The 15,709-nt window shown below is 39.3% G+C and overlaps 1 protein-coding gene across 6 annotated transcripts in view; it reads left to right on the forward strand.

Annotated features, from left to right (window-relative positions):
* Positions 1 to 15,709, forward strand: part of LOC115636549 (S-adenosyl-L-methionine-dependent tRNA 4-demethylwyosine synthase TYW1-like) — a 132,545-nt gene that overhangs the window by 113,794 nt on the left and 3,042 nt on the right. For all 6 annotated transcript variants that reach the window (XM_030536789.1, XM_030536792.1, XM_030536787.1 and 3 more), the window contains one exon: positions 2,412 to 2,579. In XM_030536789.1, the coding sequence (XP_030392649.1) occupies positions 2,412 to 2,579 (168 nt within the window). The remainder of the gene's footprint in view (positions 1 to 2,411; positions 2,580 to 15,709) is intronic.

Raw genomic sequence — 15,709 nt, forward strand, 5'->3', positions numbered from 1 at the left:
TTGATGCATAAAAGCCTGATAGAGCTTATTAATGACCCAAATGGGGAAGGTAGAGCTAGGTACAGTAACGAAAAAACTGGCATACTTTTCTTTAAGCCATGCGAGTTGTTACAACAGGAATCTTTGTCACTTTTTTTTATTATGAGTTCATATTACAGAGCAATTGAGATTGTTTTTCCTCTCAGGGATGTTGAGAAATAGAGATCAGAGGAGGTGGGAGTGAGAGGGAAAAACAGAGGGAAGATCTTTCTGAAGTGAAGCAAAGGAAACCAGGGTTGTCACTAGGAAGTAAGGAAGTGTTAAAAGGAAGGAAGAGACCACTGGTTAGGATGCTGGCCTGAGATATGGGATACCAGAGTTCCATTTCTGGTTCCCAACAGGCTTCTTATGTAACCTTGTGGAACGCACTTCATTGCTTTGTGCTTCAGTTCCCCATCTGTACAGTGGGGTAAAAGCACAGCTCCACCTCCCAAATAGAGCTCCTTGGACTTTGATGGACTTATTTGTGATTTACATCATGGTAAGTGAGGCGAGAACTGGACCCAGCGAGTTGAAGCTTTTGCTCTAAAATTCAGGTCTTTCGTTGTTGTGCCTTCACACATAGCACCTGCCTTCTGAGGGTTCTCAAGTGCATTTCACAAGATGCCTCTGCTTTATAACTGCTCCTTGTCCCCCTTAAAACAGAGCAGTTTTGCTCTCAAAGCTTTCCAAAGAGTCACACTTCATGCACTTGCACAGAGGATTAGGAAACGTTTGCATGCCTGAAATATGATGTTTTTTTTCTTTTCATTGAAAAGAGAATGGGAGTGTGCATGCTTGAGACGGCCATCCGTTTTTTACCTTCGTCAACCCCTCCAGAAGAATATCTAATGGGTTTGTTGCTGGTCCTCATGTTGGCATTCTGCATGTGTATTTTACTGTAATTTCCTACTGTCTAATTTATTCAGGCAAATACTTTTAGAATAGCAGTGGCAAGAAATTAAAACGGCCAGTAGTGACTTATTTGAGATTTTGGGCTGCAATCAGTTGTGGAAGTAAACCAAAGTGCTTTACTAAGAGTGGACTAGTTGACCTGTTGCAGCAGAAATGCAGTCTGTGCTGGCACATAGCTAAGTCTGCCATTTACAGCAGCCCCACAAGATGGCTTAAAGTTCACATGATGTAGAGATTTTGGTGGAAGGCAGGCTGTGGTTTCCCAAACTTGCATAGTCTGAACCACATTTTAATAATAATGAGTGTCTCCTGCACATCCCATTCATAACTGTGTGGCCTATCTCCCCTTTTCTTATTTATGATCTCCTTCCACTTCTGGCTACTACAGTTGTGTATCCTGAAAAGTAATAGTAGCAAGTTAGTGGGTGTATTTTCAATGGTCTCTTAAATAAATTAAGAAGCTGCAAATGAGAGCCAGTACTATATGACTAGTCAGTTCACTAGGGCAATGGCTCTCAATGGCTCTCGACCTTTCCAGACTACTGTACCCCTTTTGGGTGTTTGGTTTGTCTTGAGTACTCCCAAATTTCACCTCATTTAAAAACTACCTGCTTACAAAATTAGAAGTGTCACACTATTACTGAAAAAGTGCTTACTCTCTCATTTTTGCCATATAATTATAAAATAAATCCTTTGGAATATAAACATTTTACTTAGATTTCATTGTATTGTGTAGAATAGTGTAAACAAGTCATTGTCTGTACGAAATTTTAGAATGGACTGACTTTGCTGATGCTTTTTATATAGCCTGCTGTAAAAGTAGGCAAATATCTAGATGAGTTGATGTACCCCCCTAGCATACCTAACAAAATTTAATACGTGTACCCCTGATTGAGATCCACTGCTCTAGGGAGCAGAATTTAAGAACCACTGGGGTAGAGAATTAATTTGTGAGGGGATGGAAGGAATTAGTCTTCTGTAACTTTTTACATTTTGTTAGGCTGCTGTGCATACAGTAATACTTTGTACTGTGATAATACCTTCCTTCCAAAGATCTCAAAGCTGTCTATGAACATTAAAAGTGTGGTTTTCAAAAGCTCCTAAATGGCCTAGGAGCATAAGCCCTATCGACTTTTGCTATGTTGCTTCTGCTGTTTTTTTCACACCCTAATGCATTAAAGTTGTGTGAGTTGGAAGGGGTGGATTAGCCCCTGTTTTACAGAAGGGGAAATTGAGGCGTGGATTGCTGGTGGGGAGAGAGCCTTCAGCAAAAGTGAGATTGTTTCCTTATTCTCTTCCTATGTCCTTGCTGCAAGACCATCCTCCCCCATCCAACACACACTTTGATGTAAATTTTCAAAAACAAGCTTGCGGAGTATATTGAAATGTGAATTGTACATGTCCATGTGTAAATACTGCCTTAAATTTGTAGCCATCTTTAAAAGGCATTTAGTAATTACTTCAATGTGTTTCAACAGGGAGTGACGTACTGCGGTGAAAGCGCGGCCAGCAACTTAACCATGGCCAATGTTCCCTGGCATGAAGAGGTGGTGCATTTCGTCCGGGAGTTGGCTGACCTGATTCCAGACTATGACATTGCATGTGAACATGAACACTCAAACTGCCTCCTGATAGCTCACAAAAAGGTATTGTCTTTTTCCTGGTGTGTGAAAACAGACATGGCATAGAAAGATTTGACAACTCACTTCCTAAAAGCTGCGATCTTAGAGTGACCAGATGTCCCGATTTTATTGTGATAGTCTCGATATTCTGGACCTTGTCTTATATAGGTGCCTATTACCCGCCACCCTCGTCCCGATTTTTCACACTTGCTATCTGGTCACCCTGTGTGAGCTGCTGAGTCTGAGCAATTGCTCTAGTTCAGCAGGTTTTTCTCTCGAGGTTTGAAAGATTAGCCTTTTAAAAAATCTCTTAACACATTTATCCCATGGAGCTCTGTTGATTAGTTTGTAAGATTGTAATGGGTTCAGTGACTATCCTGTTACAACCTGCAGTACTGTCCTTGATGACACAAGCAAGATCTTGAAAATATCGAATAGTCTTTTGGCTCTCAAAGAAATTGAAGTATCTATCTTGCTGTCTTTGCTTTGTATTTTTTGGCAGCAGGAACAAACTAAATGGGGATGGGTTGATTGTTGCTACCTCCTGCCCCTATTTCTTCCTTAATAATGTTGTTCAGCAATGAATGTCTCCATGCAGATTAGACACTGAAGAGCACCAGAGTTTAGAAGAGTTCAGGTTATTTTTTATTTTATTTTATTTTATTTTTGAATCATGAGAATTCCTGTCAAGGCTGTAGACATCTTTATTCCTGTTACTCCAAGTTGGAGGCGCTCTGGGGACTGCATTCCTTCTCTGAGAGAAACAATTTCTGCCCAAGACAAATTGATATGTGGGTGTTAAGCATGGAAAAATTTCCTCTCAGAACAACTTGTTGTATCTGGTTTGCAGTATCTGAGAGATCTCAGCAACTGTATTTCTAGAAAACAGATTTTAAAGGACAAACAATAAAGCAGCTCTGTCATAATTTCATACACTCTCTCTATCCATATAAATGATAAATAAACAACTCTGAAACTACTACTCCTGTCATAACAGCAACACCAGGCCAACGGTTCTGTCAGGCACTAAAATACTTTGTAGGGAAAGCATATTTCAGTGGTGCATATATGTATGTGTATATATAATGTATTTTTCTTATAAATGCCATCAAAGTAATTTAAAATGCATGTGAAATGCCAAAAGGATGGTTAATTTTTAAGGGTGTGGAGTATGGAAAATATTATACTGTTTGGTGTTCTAATGTACAGAAAAACATTTAAAAATGAAAAACAAAGGACTGTCTAGGCAGCTGATGAAATATCTACTTATTATCTTGGTATTAGTTTATGCTTTGTGTCTGTCTGTGTGGTATTCACCTGTTACCTCTGATCATTTACTTCAATTGTGAACTCCTTTTGGGGCTGTTCTCATGTCTCCTGCGTGTACTGTACCTACCGCAGTGGGCTCTGGGCACGACAGCACACACACAGTAACAAATTAGTCTATTTGGTTAAAATCTCGACTTGCAGAAAATCAGAAGTTATTTTTAATTGGTGTTTGCAACAAATTATAGTGGTTGAAAAATTCCAGTAGGAAATTTCAGAACGTGCCAAATTCACGTTTTTAAAAAAAGGGAGTGTGTGTGTGGAGTAGGATTAAAAAAATCTGACATGCTACCTTCTTGGCCTGTGTCCTCATAATATTTTCTTATTTTTCAATTCAAATCTTCTGTGGTGGAACTGGTAGCTGTGCCAGAGTGCATTCCCAATGGAAAAGTCTCTTCCATAGCAAGGTAAAAGTCTGGCCTAAGGAAAGGAAACAAATTTTTGCCTAGGTCATCGAAACATAATCTAAGTAACACCATTATTAACACTAACAAGAATAGGTAGATACTAACCTGTGAGGAATTCTACAACTACTTTGCTTTCCAAATTCATGAGGAGAGGGTGTCTCTTGGAAGCAATCTTTACCCATGAGCTAAAATAACTAATATAAAGGAAATTTATTTCTACGCCTTTTTAGTTCTGGATTTCAAGCTCCAGTAGAGAATAAAATTTGTCAGTATTTTACTTGTGGAAATCCAGAGCTATAGGAGCCATTAGACTGCATAAAAGGAACCTTTAAAATAAAATAAAATAATAATGAGAAAAAAGGATAGTAAAAATAATTAAGAAATTACATTTGCTTTATTCTGTTTCTCAAGATCTAGCTGTTTTATTAAGTTCAAATTAAAAAACAATAACCCTTCATTGAAATGCCTGCATGTTCAAGAGAATTTAAAAATGGCAGAGAGTGCGCAGTTTAATATCTGTTTTGTCTTAAATTAGGGGCACTGACTCCAATTGTTTTAAATCTGAATAATCACTTGAGCACTTTTGAAAATTTCATCCTAAGTGCCATTGTCAAGAGGACTTAGGCATTTGGGTAGTTGACTCATTTATAGTGGATGTGATTTAGGGGGCCCAAGTCCTTTTTGAAAATGAAACTTAGTCACATTTGAAAATTTTATCCTTTGGGCCCAATGCAATTCCCATGGAAGCCAGCTGAAAGGCTCCCATTTATTTCAGTGGAAGTGGGATCTGGCTTTCAGTGTTGCATTAGGCAATATGATTAAAAAAAACTTGGTTAATAGATCAGTATTAACCTGTAGATCAAGAAGCTGATACTTGTACAGTTTTGAGGTTGGCTTGAGACTAACTGCTGTAGAGGAGCCATTGCTAGTGAGTGCCATTGTGTTCAATGGAGGTAGATAGCCCTATAGTAGCCAAGAGGATTACTATTACTGTTGCTATCTATTCCTTGCTTGTATTGCCACTTTCAGAAGACATCAGTCCCATTTGTCTTTTCTGTGTTCTCCCAGCTGTGTCTTTTGTAGCACCCTCTTTTCTTAAACTGATGACTTCCATCTCCCTTTGCTAGGGGCCCAGAGTATTCCAGCTCCCTCCCATTTGATTATATTTTCCCAACATAGCTGTTATAGTCTCAAGTAATTGCATTTGCTTTGTGGCAAATCCTATGAACAGTCAAGTAGAAAAATCTAATTTATTACAGTGCTTTTGAATTAATTAGTGGAGATATCAAGACAGCAGCAACTTTATAATTTAACAATTAATTCTAATAACCTTTCCACAGAGAGAACTTAGGCAGCTGGTTTTCCTTGTGTTGTAACAATAAATGGTATCCTTGAGACAATCAGAGTGAGTGACTAATAAGGGAGAAAATCTGCTGCGGATGCCTCGCAGCGAGTATCTTTTTGAATGAAAGTTACAATCGCAGTAATTTCTGGAATAAAAACGTCTGCTTCTCTTTTGTTGCTGTTGTTTGGATTTGTTTTACCCTGGTGTTTGCCATGTGTTCTATTGTGTTGAAACCCTTGCTTGCCAATTACATTCTATTATATTGATTTGAAATAACCTACCTTGCTTTTGTTTTCCATCAATGCTGTCTCTGCGTCTTTACATTCTTGGGTTTCTCATTAGTTCTATTTATTATATGTGCTACCTTTCTTGCTTTCTACTTCCATTGCTGTTCATTTTTGATCAGCTCAAAGGAGATCCACAACACTGAAGGATTATTTTTAAGAATTTAAGTATTTTGTGAGCTTCTTCCTTCTTGATGTAGTGATGAGTATCTCCACCTGTCATATGGGGTACCTGGGTTTTTTCCCCTTGCCAGAAGCCTGCATTTTGAGGTGGCCAGTTGGGCAAGGCGTTGGGCTACTACTGTATTATGTATCAGAGGGGTAGCCATGTTAGTTTGTATTATGTTGTGCATGCGTGGGTTTGAATCCCATCAGTCTTTAGGAGGTTTCAGTAGTGTACCTGCCTATCAGTACGTCCCTTGGCCTGCTCCTCTTCTAGCAGCTCCCATTGGCCCGACCCGCCAGGGGCTTTCCCTACAGAAGCAGCGACCCTTGTTTGAGAAACCCTTCCCTAACCTGTCAGTGAAAAAGTCTAACTTCTCCCCAGCAATATTATTGCAGGCATGGGATTGTAACATGATGTTTCTGTGATTTTCTTTAGTGTCACTCTCAAAATATGAGGTTGGTTCTGCTGTGCTTGATCTGTTAGTTATTAAAAAGGGCACTGTGGGTATTCTGAAGTAATCGATTTTTCATCCATTAGAATTAAAACTGTCTGGGTGTATCTATAGCTTATTTGGTAGATGGGCTGCTCCATAATGATGATGGTAAGAAATATATATAAAAAATCTACAATAATGCATCTTTTATATAGAATAATCTGCATAAGATTAGACTCAATAAATAGCAGCTAATAAATTACAGAAGAGAGATCCCATGTGTGGATGGCATTATGCCACTATACCGAGGATGATACAGACATCATGTTGCAAGGCTTTTACTCTTTTAGAAAGTGCGATGACAAATTGAATGTATAAAACTTGATCAATGCTAAATTTGAATGGTGATCTGACTGTCTAAACTGGTGATAATGCTGTTAAAGTGTTTAAAAATATCACTGATCATGTGACTAGGGTTCTTATGGACAGAGAGGGATTGGTGGGGGTGGGGAATGGAAATCTTCAGTGTGATTGTTCGTGGATGGGGTTTTTAAGATTTCTGGAAAGATATAGTTATGCACCAGTATCATTGTCCCCCAGCAGTCAGTGCTGATATACTGATTTTTGTTTTTACCCCTAGGGTACAGTATGTGGTAAAATTCTCATAATTACATGTCTCATACTGTGTTAGAGTTTTATAACATTCCATGCCACATGTTTATGACTTGATTCACCTTTTAACCCTAGTTGCTTCTCATGGCGCATAAAGTTTTAAGTAGCAATTAAAAAACAACACTGAATTCTGAATTAGAAGTGGTGATATGAGCCTGATAGAATTCAGCTGTCTGCCATATTTCTTTTGGTTTCTCATCAGCTCCAGTCCAGTCACTCCTGCCATGCAAGAAAGCGTATATTAAGAACCTTAGATAGGTAAAGAAACTGTCCACAATAACGTAATGAATTATTCAAGTTGACTCAGACAGATTTGTATTGGCAGGTGGTGAAAATAGCCTTGTTATGAAAATTTGCATAATGTAATGCTGTGCACTGCCATTATGTTAATCTGTTTAATGCTACTTTGTGAATGTATAAAAGCTGTTTTATTATGATATCTCACTGCCATCAGTTTAATTAAGGAACTAACGCTATAAAGTTGCATGAGAAAATGCATTAATTTTTTTGCCAACTAACCTAATTTAAGAATTTTCCTCAATGCTCACTTTAATGAGAACAAAGGGTGGTTTATACTGAAATGGTGCAAAGAAAATGGCATAAAATTGCAGCACTGAGAGGCCCTAGATAAGTAAATAAAGTGGTCATAACTTTTAAATAGGAAACTTCCTATAATATTATATTGCACTTAGATAGCTCCTTCTGTCTGAGTTAAGTAACACAGGGAGGGAAAGTGCAGGTGGCAGTAATATCCCCATTTTAGAAATGGGAAAATAGAGGTATGGAAAGGTAAAATAACTTGAAGCTCAGTAGCAGAGCCAGAACCAGATCTATTTGTTGGTCTAGGTTTTTGCACTGCTCCGCATGACAGTGGTATTTGAGTACCTTCTGGCTCCTGCTTCCACACATTAATCAGTAGCCAGTTCATGCCTCTCTGTTCCATACATTGTATTGTATTGCACTTTATACATCAATATATTACGTGCACAAATATGGTACATGTAGAATCTTTGTAAGCTTCGTGCCATGGCTTCGGAGAATAATATACTGCAGTAGACACACATCCAATAGCCATTTTAATGCTGTCTAGTCTTGCAGAGCTAATACAGTTGGTCTCCGTGAACATGTATGGGGGGGGAAGAGAGAGAAAATGGGCAATAGCCCTTACCTTCTGTGCCAGCAAATGGGCAATTAATGGAGTGGCACTTATATTAGCCTAAAGGAAACATCTGTTTTATGCTGGTGTTTTGGGAGAAGAGTGTTGCTCCTAGTTGGCAAAATATGGGTTTATTTTGACCCAGGTCTGCTGGTTCTTTCTGGGAAGTTACAGAGCGCAATGTTGCTTCTACAGATCTGCTCTCTAAATATATTGAGACAGCTTTGAAAATGTAAAGCATTTTGGTGTGTGTTCATGTGGTAGCAATCATGTTAGAAGACCATAGCAATCAACGAGAGTATCTGAAATGATGTGCTAGCATTCCTACAGGCTTTACAGTATAGCACATTTTTAAGTTGCAACAGTTTCTGCAACTAAAAAAAGCATCCTACGCTATATGTGCACATCTGTACTCCGTCTTCCTAAGAGCATTTTTTGTTTAATGGAAAAGAATTGTTTAAGCTCAGTAAGAAATCACTAGAGTTGGGATTGTTTATTGTATTTTTCACTACCTAGTTAGTGTTTTAAGGTAATAAATATAGGAACAAAAAGACTACTTTTTTTTTAAGTTAGTTCAGTTAAAAAAAAAGAAAGTAACATAGGCTATGTGAGATTGTGTTTTCCAACCAGCTTTAAAATTAAGTCACTGAAGAGTGAAAACTCATCCCCTTTCCGGGGTTTGGCTTTATTAACAGTAAGGTTATATTAAGGTCCGCTCAGATGTTCACCTCAGGCTTGACTGCTCTACTGGTCCCTATCTCTGGGATGATTAGCCCACACCGGAGATGATCTTCCTCTATCTGATACAGGCATATTTACACCACCTTCATTACCATAGTGTCTGAGCACCTTCCAGTACTTACACTAGGGAGCCACTCCCCCTCCCCCCTGCCTCAGTATGCACAAAAACCCACTTAATTTTCCCAGCAAGATCCGGTGGGGGAGGTAATCCAAAGCCCACTGAAGTGAATGAGAGTCTTTCCATTGATGAACTTTAGATCATGCCCAAGGGAAGAGTTGATTTGGGGGCAGGGTGTCATTTCAGGCCAACGCTGACAGCACATCATGAGCTAATGTTGACTACTTTGTTTTTTATTTACCCCTAATGGAAGCGTATCTAACATTATTTCAAAGGGCATTATCTACTGGAATAACATTCCCACTTGAATTTCTTTACACTGAAAATAGAGTAGCTTCTTATTATTTAAAACTGAACATTCTTGAAGAAAAGAACAGATTAAAATGTAGAAAACAGTAAATTGCTGCAGGGCATATTTCTTCTCGTAACAGTACTTGCATAAGCAATTTTTAGTAACTAACGTATAAAGAATTTATGTTTGAGATAATATAATTTGTAGTACAATATACTACATTCCATCAGACATGCATTATTGCAGAGAAATAAAAGTCTCAACAGATTTATATGGAGGGGTGTAATACAGACGAGAAACAAAGACTGTGACATGAAATGCTACAGCTGAAAAATGGAAGTCAGCCAAAAATCAATTAGTTTCTCCTAATAAAGATGACACTATTATTCTCTTCTGAGGACCGTGCATTAAACTGGAGAATAAAATGTCTCTTCATCCATTCACTTTGGCAGTTCTTTATATACTTACTCCCGGACAAAGAGAACGTACTCTAGGCAAAATAAGAAGTTCAACCAGAGTGGTGCAGTGAAGCCTGTTGCTGTTACTATCCAGGTTTTACCCTTCTGGAGCTAATTTGGAGCTGGAAGGACACATCCTCTCATGGGATGAGTGATAATTAGCTGCCCTGCCCACTTCATTCGTTAGGGTCTTCTCCTTGCAGCCTGTCAGAAAGGCTGAACTGAAAGGGCTATGAAACATGGACTTCTTTCCACTATCGACTGAACGGCAATAAGCAAGTGGCATTTCATTTATGCACCAAACTGAGGTCAAATGCAAGAGTTTAGCTACACAGTAATTCTTCACACCACCACCAAACAGGAAAATCAGGGCATTACTTTTTTCATCAGTTATTCTTTAATAACCTCCAGGTACATCATTTTACATGAAGAAGTTACAGCACTCCAAAAAATAATGGTTAAACATACATTTTTTCTAGACTACATAAAAATCACTTGGTGGAAAGAAAAAGTAGTCCATGCTTCACTGGCATTGCTTAGCGACACAGAAACTGCTCCAGGATTGTACTGTAGGGAATAACCCTGCATTGGCACAAAGATGGACTGGAGGTTGTGATAGTGCTTTTAAGGCTAACAGACCCAAAGCTGAATTCTGGTTACTATCTTCCTTCTCCTTCATCCACCCATTTAAAAAAAAAAATGGAAATTTACTTTCCCACACCCAACTATCAGACATTCAAAAACTATTTATTGGGTTTCAACAGGAAGGACTCCAAGAGTGTTAAAATTCCAGCTTCTTAGCTGAGCACTCCACCTAGATTGCTCAAAACGTGGGCTTGTTGAGTTTTCCAACATACACACACATATTGCTCTCCCTTTTGCTTTCCCAAACTGCTTCATACTCTTGTGAGCCAGCTTGGATAAACCTGACATGAACAAATCCTCAAGGCAACACTGTGTCTCTCTCCATCCTTGGAAGACTCACAGAAGCCAGAATTGTTATCAGAGGTTGCTTGTTTTGCGTTTGGATCCCCCAGCCCCAGAGCAATTGGGGCTTGGGCAGGACTGGTCACACTTATCCATTTGCAGAAAATCATTTTACAAATAATGATCTTTAGAAGTGTTCCATGTTGGGCCTGCAAACCTTGAGAATGTCCCTTTAACTCTATTGCGAAGTACAGTCATTTGACAAAGTACTTGATCAAAAAACTGACCACTGCTCCCACACGAGTTTTACCAAAATGTAAGACTTAGCTTCAAAGCACTGGTTAGGGTTGCATCAGAACAACCCTCATGAGTCCCTATTTTCAGCAGCTTCCCTTAGTTGGCCTTTTTAATAACACTAGTTTTTTAGAATTATCTTTCCATTGTTTGTGTGGACATTGAAATACTAGAGAAAGTCTTAAATCTTTCACTAGCTGGAAAATGCTCATAAAATTGTTGAACTCCAATCAGTAAATCTGTGTGGACAACTGAAGAAGTCATTGTCTCGCTCGCCAGTGTTTGTTTGATTTTATTGCCTTGGAGGAAATAATTGGTTTCCATGATCCACTGTGCTTAAAGATGACTTTTTTCATATCTGCATTATATTGCTATTACATCACAGCATTAAAAATATTAAATATTTCTTCTTCTGTTTTTGTAGCAAAATACCATAGACTCTTAGCTTGATTGCTGCTATGGAAGTTGGATGATGATTATGATGACAGCCTGTAAAGGACCCCAATAGGGATTAAGGGCCCCATAGTGCCAGGTGACTCCACAAGAGTTGAGAGTTCATCACAAAAACCAGAAGTAACTTGAACCACCTGCATCTTTGGCTAGACTTTTTGGGTTGTCTAGCTCTAGTTCAGAGTGGGAATGTTGACATTTAGTACAAGCCCTGAAGGGGTGGGATCCTTGGGGAAAGATTTAGCCTGAGGTTCCTGGGATGTTGTTTTGGAATTTCCTTTGTGTAATAAAACTGGGCCCCCGGAAAGGGTGAATTTTTGCTCTGATGAGTACCTATCTTTTGATTGGAGCTGGGTGGGAATTCCCCCAACTCACACTGACCTTGACTGGTTAAATTGCTTCCTTTCACTGTGCCTCAGGTTGCCCAGTTAAAAATATGACTTCTGATTCTTATGTGCCTTTTTGAGCACTTTGCACACTTTTCATGCCTGGATCTACAACTATTATTGTTGCATTTGGAATTCTATATGGGTTTCCCTGCTATAATTCAGATCTTATTTGTTTCTTGCACACTCCCTTTGTTGCGCTATCAAGTTTTTGCTGTTTGACCTCAGTTTTTTTGGGCTTTGATAAGGGCTTGGTTTTAGGTCCTCACTTGGTTTCTTTTGCATATGTATGATCCTGTTGAGTAATAGCATTTGATCCCATGGTTCCCAGTGCTATTTGTATGCAAGAAATGCTCAAACAGACCTTTCAGAGCCTGCATATCAGATGAAGCAGATTGACACTTTATGTAATTGCATTCGGTCATGAATATTGTCTGATTTTCTTAAGGGGATTGTGCAGGTTAATTTTTTCTTCAGGAATCTGACAGTTCATGTTGCATAACTTTTTTAAGAACTCTGCCCCCTTGTTACAAAAATAGCCCATTGGACATACTGTTTTAGATCCCCCAATTATTCTGGTATGCTTTGGCAAAGATTAATATAGTCTTAGTCGGACAGTTAGAGCAATGAAATATAACACTATTGTGGCCTGAAAAAAGTAAGTAGTTTTTTAAAATAAAAAGCTTCTAATTTTTCTCTAAAGCTCATTTTAAAATCTCATCTCTGTAAGAGACCACTTTCCCCAACTAAGGGCATGTCTACACTTACCTCTGGAGCAATCGATGCAACGGGGGTCAATTTATCTCGTCTAGTGAAGACGCAATAAATTGACTGCCGAGCGCTCTCCCGTTGACTCCGGTACTCCACCGGAGCAAGAAGTGTAGGCGGAGTCGACGCCGGAGCTTCAGCAGTCGACCTACTGCAGTGACAACACTGCGGTAAGTAGATCTAAATACGTTGACTTCAGCTACACTATTTTCGTAGCTGAAGTTGCGTAACTTAGACCCCTTAGATTGCCCCTCTCCACCCCCACCCCTAGTGTAAACCAGGCCTAAGTTGGACAGCAGTGGAGTTCTGTAACCGTAGCAGTTGCTGTGCACCGTGAAGAAGGCGACATAGCCCATTTGCGGGTTTAATTTCTTTTTAATCCACACATTCATGTTCTACTGAGTGCGAGTGAAACTGAATCACTATGATTAGCTCCTCGGCGCAGATGTGGGTTTGATGGTAGTTCCGTTGACCCTTCAGATAATACACAACATTAGCCTATTGTTACCAATTTAATAACCTAGCTAGCTAGAGTAGTCAGCTGTCTGGACTGCTGTAGTTTTTAATCTATATCTTTGTTTCATCTTGACCTGATGACTTGTGGTTATAGCAGTTTTTCTTATTATGGGAGTGGGTACAAAGTTCATCAGCTGCTGAATGCAGTTAAAAAAAAATTATTGCAAGGTTTCCCCCCCCTTTCCAAGGTAAGGGCACCGTGTTGGTTTGCAAGAAAGTAGGCTTGTTGAACTATTCATTTGCTGAATTGTTTTCAGGTTTTAACTATCTTCTTTGATCTTTGATCATCATCCTCTAGGTTGCCCTTTATTTTCACTTCTTTAAATGGCTTTGATCCATTCCATATATATATGGAGTTCCTTGTATAGTCATGGAAATTGATTCACTGTGCTTTAAACAGTTCACTTTCGCGGTATCACGTACTTAAGGCTGCAATGACAATCCATTTGTTGGTTTCCTCTCTTGAAATAGTGCGTGTGCATTGTATGCCAACGTTTGTTGGAATCCTGATACATTTAATGAACTTTCTTAAATGTCTTTCGTTCTAGGGGTTCAAAGCTCTTTTAAGCCATTAAATAAGTCTCTCTCATTCCCATGAGGTTAGGGGGAGCGTAATAGCTAGTTTACCGATTGGAGAATAAGGCACAGAGAAGTTAAGTGACATGCCCAAAATCACAAGAGTCAAAATGAGTTACAAACAGAATACAGGAGTCCGGATTCCCATTCTCCAACTCTAGCCCCTGAGCATCACTGCATCTGGAGACCTCAGCCAAGAGAAGCTCCCCATTGTGCTAGAAGCATAGGGCATGGGAAGAGTCTCCTTGTGCTGCAGAGCTTTTAGTCTGAGTAGACGAGAGACAAAGGTGGAGTGAAGTGGCAGGCAACAAGAGATGTAGAGCCCCAGGTCTCCTCTCACTGGATGCACTACCCTATCCACTAAACCACACTGCCTTATAGGCAAAAATGTCTTTTTAAATTGGAAGTGGCTTTATTTATTAGCTGTATGCAGTAGAATAGATGCATCGCCTGGTTTGAACACGGCCTTTGTATCATCACATTTAGAGCAAACACTGAATAAAAAGTATTTGACAATGCAATCATTGCCTGCAATTATGACTTTGCATTTTCCCGTTCTTGGCTAAGAGAACTATGCTGAGGAATCTTCAGACAAGCCATATTCATAACTATTAGATGGACAGCAATATATTAAGAGGAGCAAAGTTTTATTTCAGATATTGCTGATGTCAGCATTTTTTTTCTACTGAAAAGCTTTTAGCTCTTGGGCATCAAGTCAGATGCCATTTAAATGCGTAACGTTCAGTTTTTTTGCACACACACACGCGCGCGCACACACACACACACACACACACACAGAGCGCCAGAATATTCTCAGTTCTTCTTGGATGGAGTGTGTAATAGGCACTTACTTAGCTCCGATAAAGCCTAATTGAGGATTCAGTCAAGGCTGTTACTAAATTAGCAGAGCTGGCTTATTAGACAAATGCAGTATAGACTTGTCAAAATAAGCAATTCTTAAAATTCCCATTGCATAATAGGAGAATTCATGTAATTAAGCTTCTCTTCCTTTCTCTGTTCCCCAGACGCTGTCCTCTTATTCTTGAAGGATAATTCAAACTTGTTTCCTGCAAAGGCACACCTGTATTATTTACCTTATTCTGTTTCACTCGGTGGTTGCTAATGTCCTATAGCTGGTATTACAGCATGCTTATGTAACCCAGTGGTGAGTGTGTCACAAGTGCTCATCCATGCTGATCTGCAGAGGATATGAGTTGTTAAAGCCTCCAACTACAGGGCTTTGGCTATTTAGCTGAACCAGGAGCATCTCTTGCTTTTAGCTCTGGAGGAATCCGTTGTAATTCCCAGTGTTTCAGTCAAGATAATGGCTGTTGTGCAGGTTGATCACTGTGATGGGACAATATTTTCTGGACAGGGATACCTCACTAGCATTGTGTAAGACACAAGGCTGCGACAGAGGTTTTTCCAGCACCTGAAACCATATTCTTCAGATAAGAATGAACACTCGAGTAAACGCTGAGATGGCTGCGAAATAGGCTGTCGAGTGTAGCCAAAGAGGATAAGATGAGGTATTCTTTCCGAGGAGGCAGCATTGAGTGTTAACAGGATCGGAAGGACATTTACTTTTGACATGCAGGTAATGCACCCAAGAAATTAAGTCTGTATGCCAGTAGATAACAGTCAATTTTGACTAGCGCCTTAAGCAAAGTGACTGTTCCACATCTGTCTGCATTTTGTCAAGCTTCAAGATGTGAACTGGAAAAAGTGGATTCCCATTGATGGTGAACAATACACTGTCTATATGGCTTTTCACATTCAGTCATTGTGTCTTAATATTTGGATGGCTTCTTTTCCCTGGGAGAAACGCTGTGTCTAGAG

The sequence above is a fragment of the Gopherus evgoodei genome, chromosome 17, assembly GCF_007399415.2.
Source record: "Gopherus evgoodei ecotype Sinaloan lineage chromosome 17, rGopEvg1_v1.p, whole genome shotgun sequence".
NCBI lineage: Eukaryota > Metazoa > Chordata > Testudines > Testudinidae > Gopherus > Gopherus evgoodei.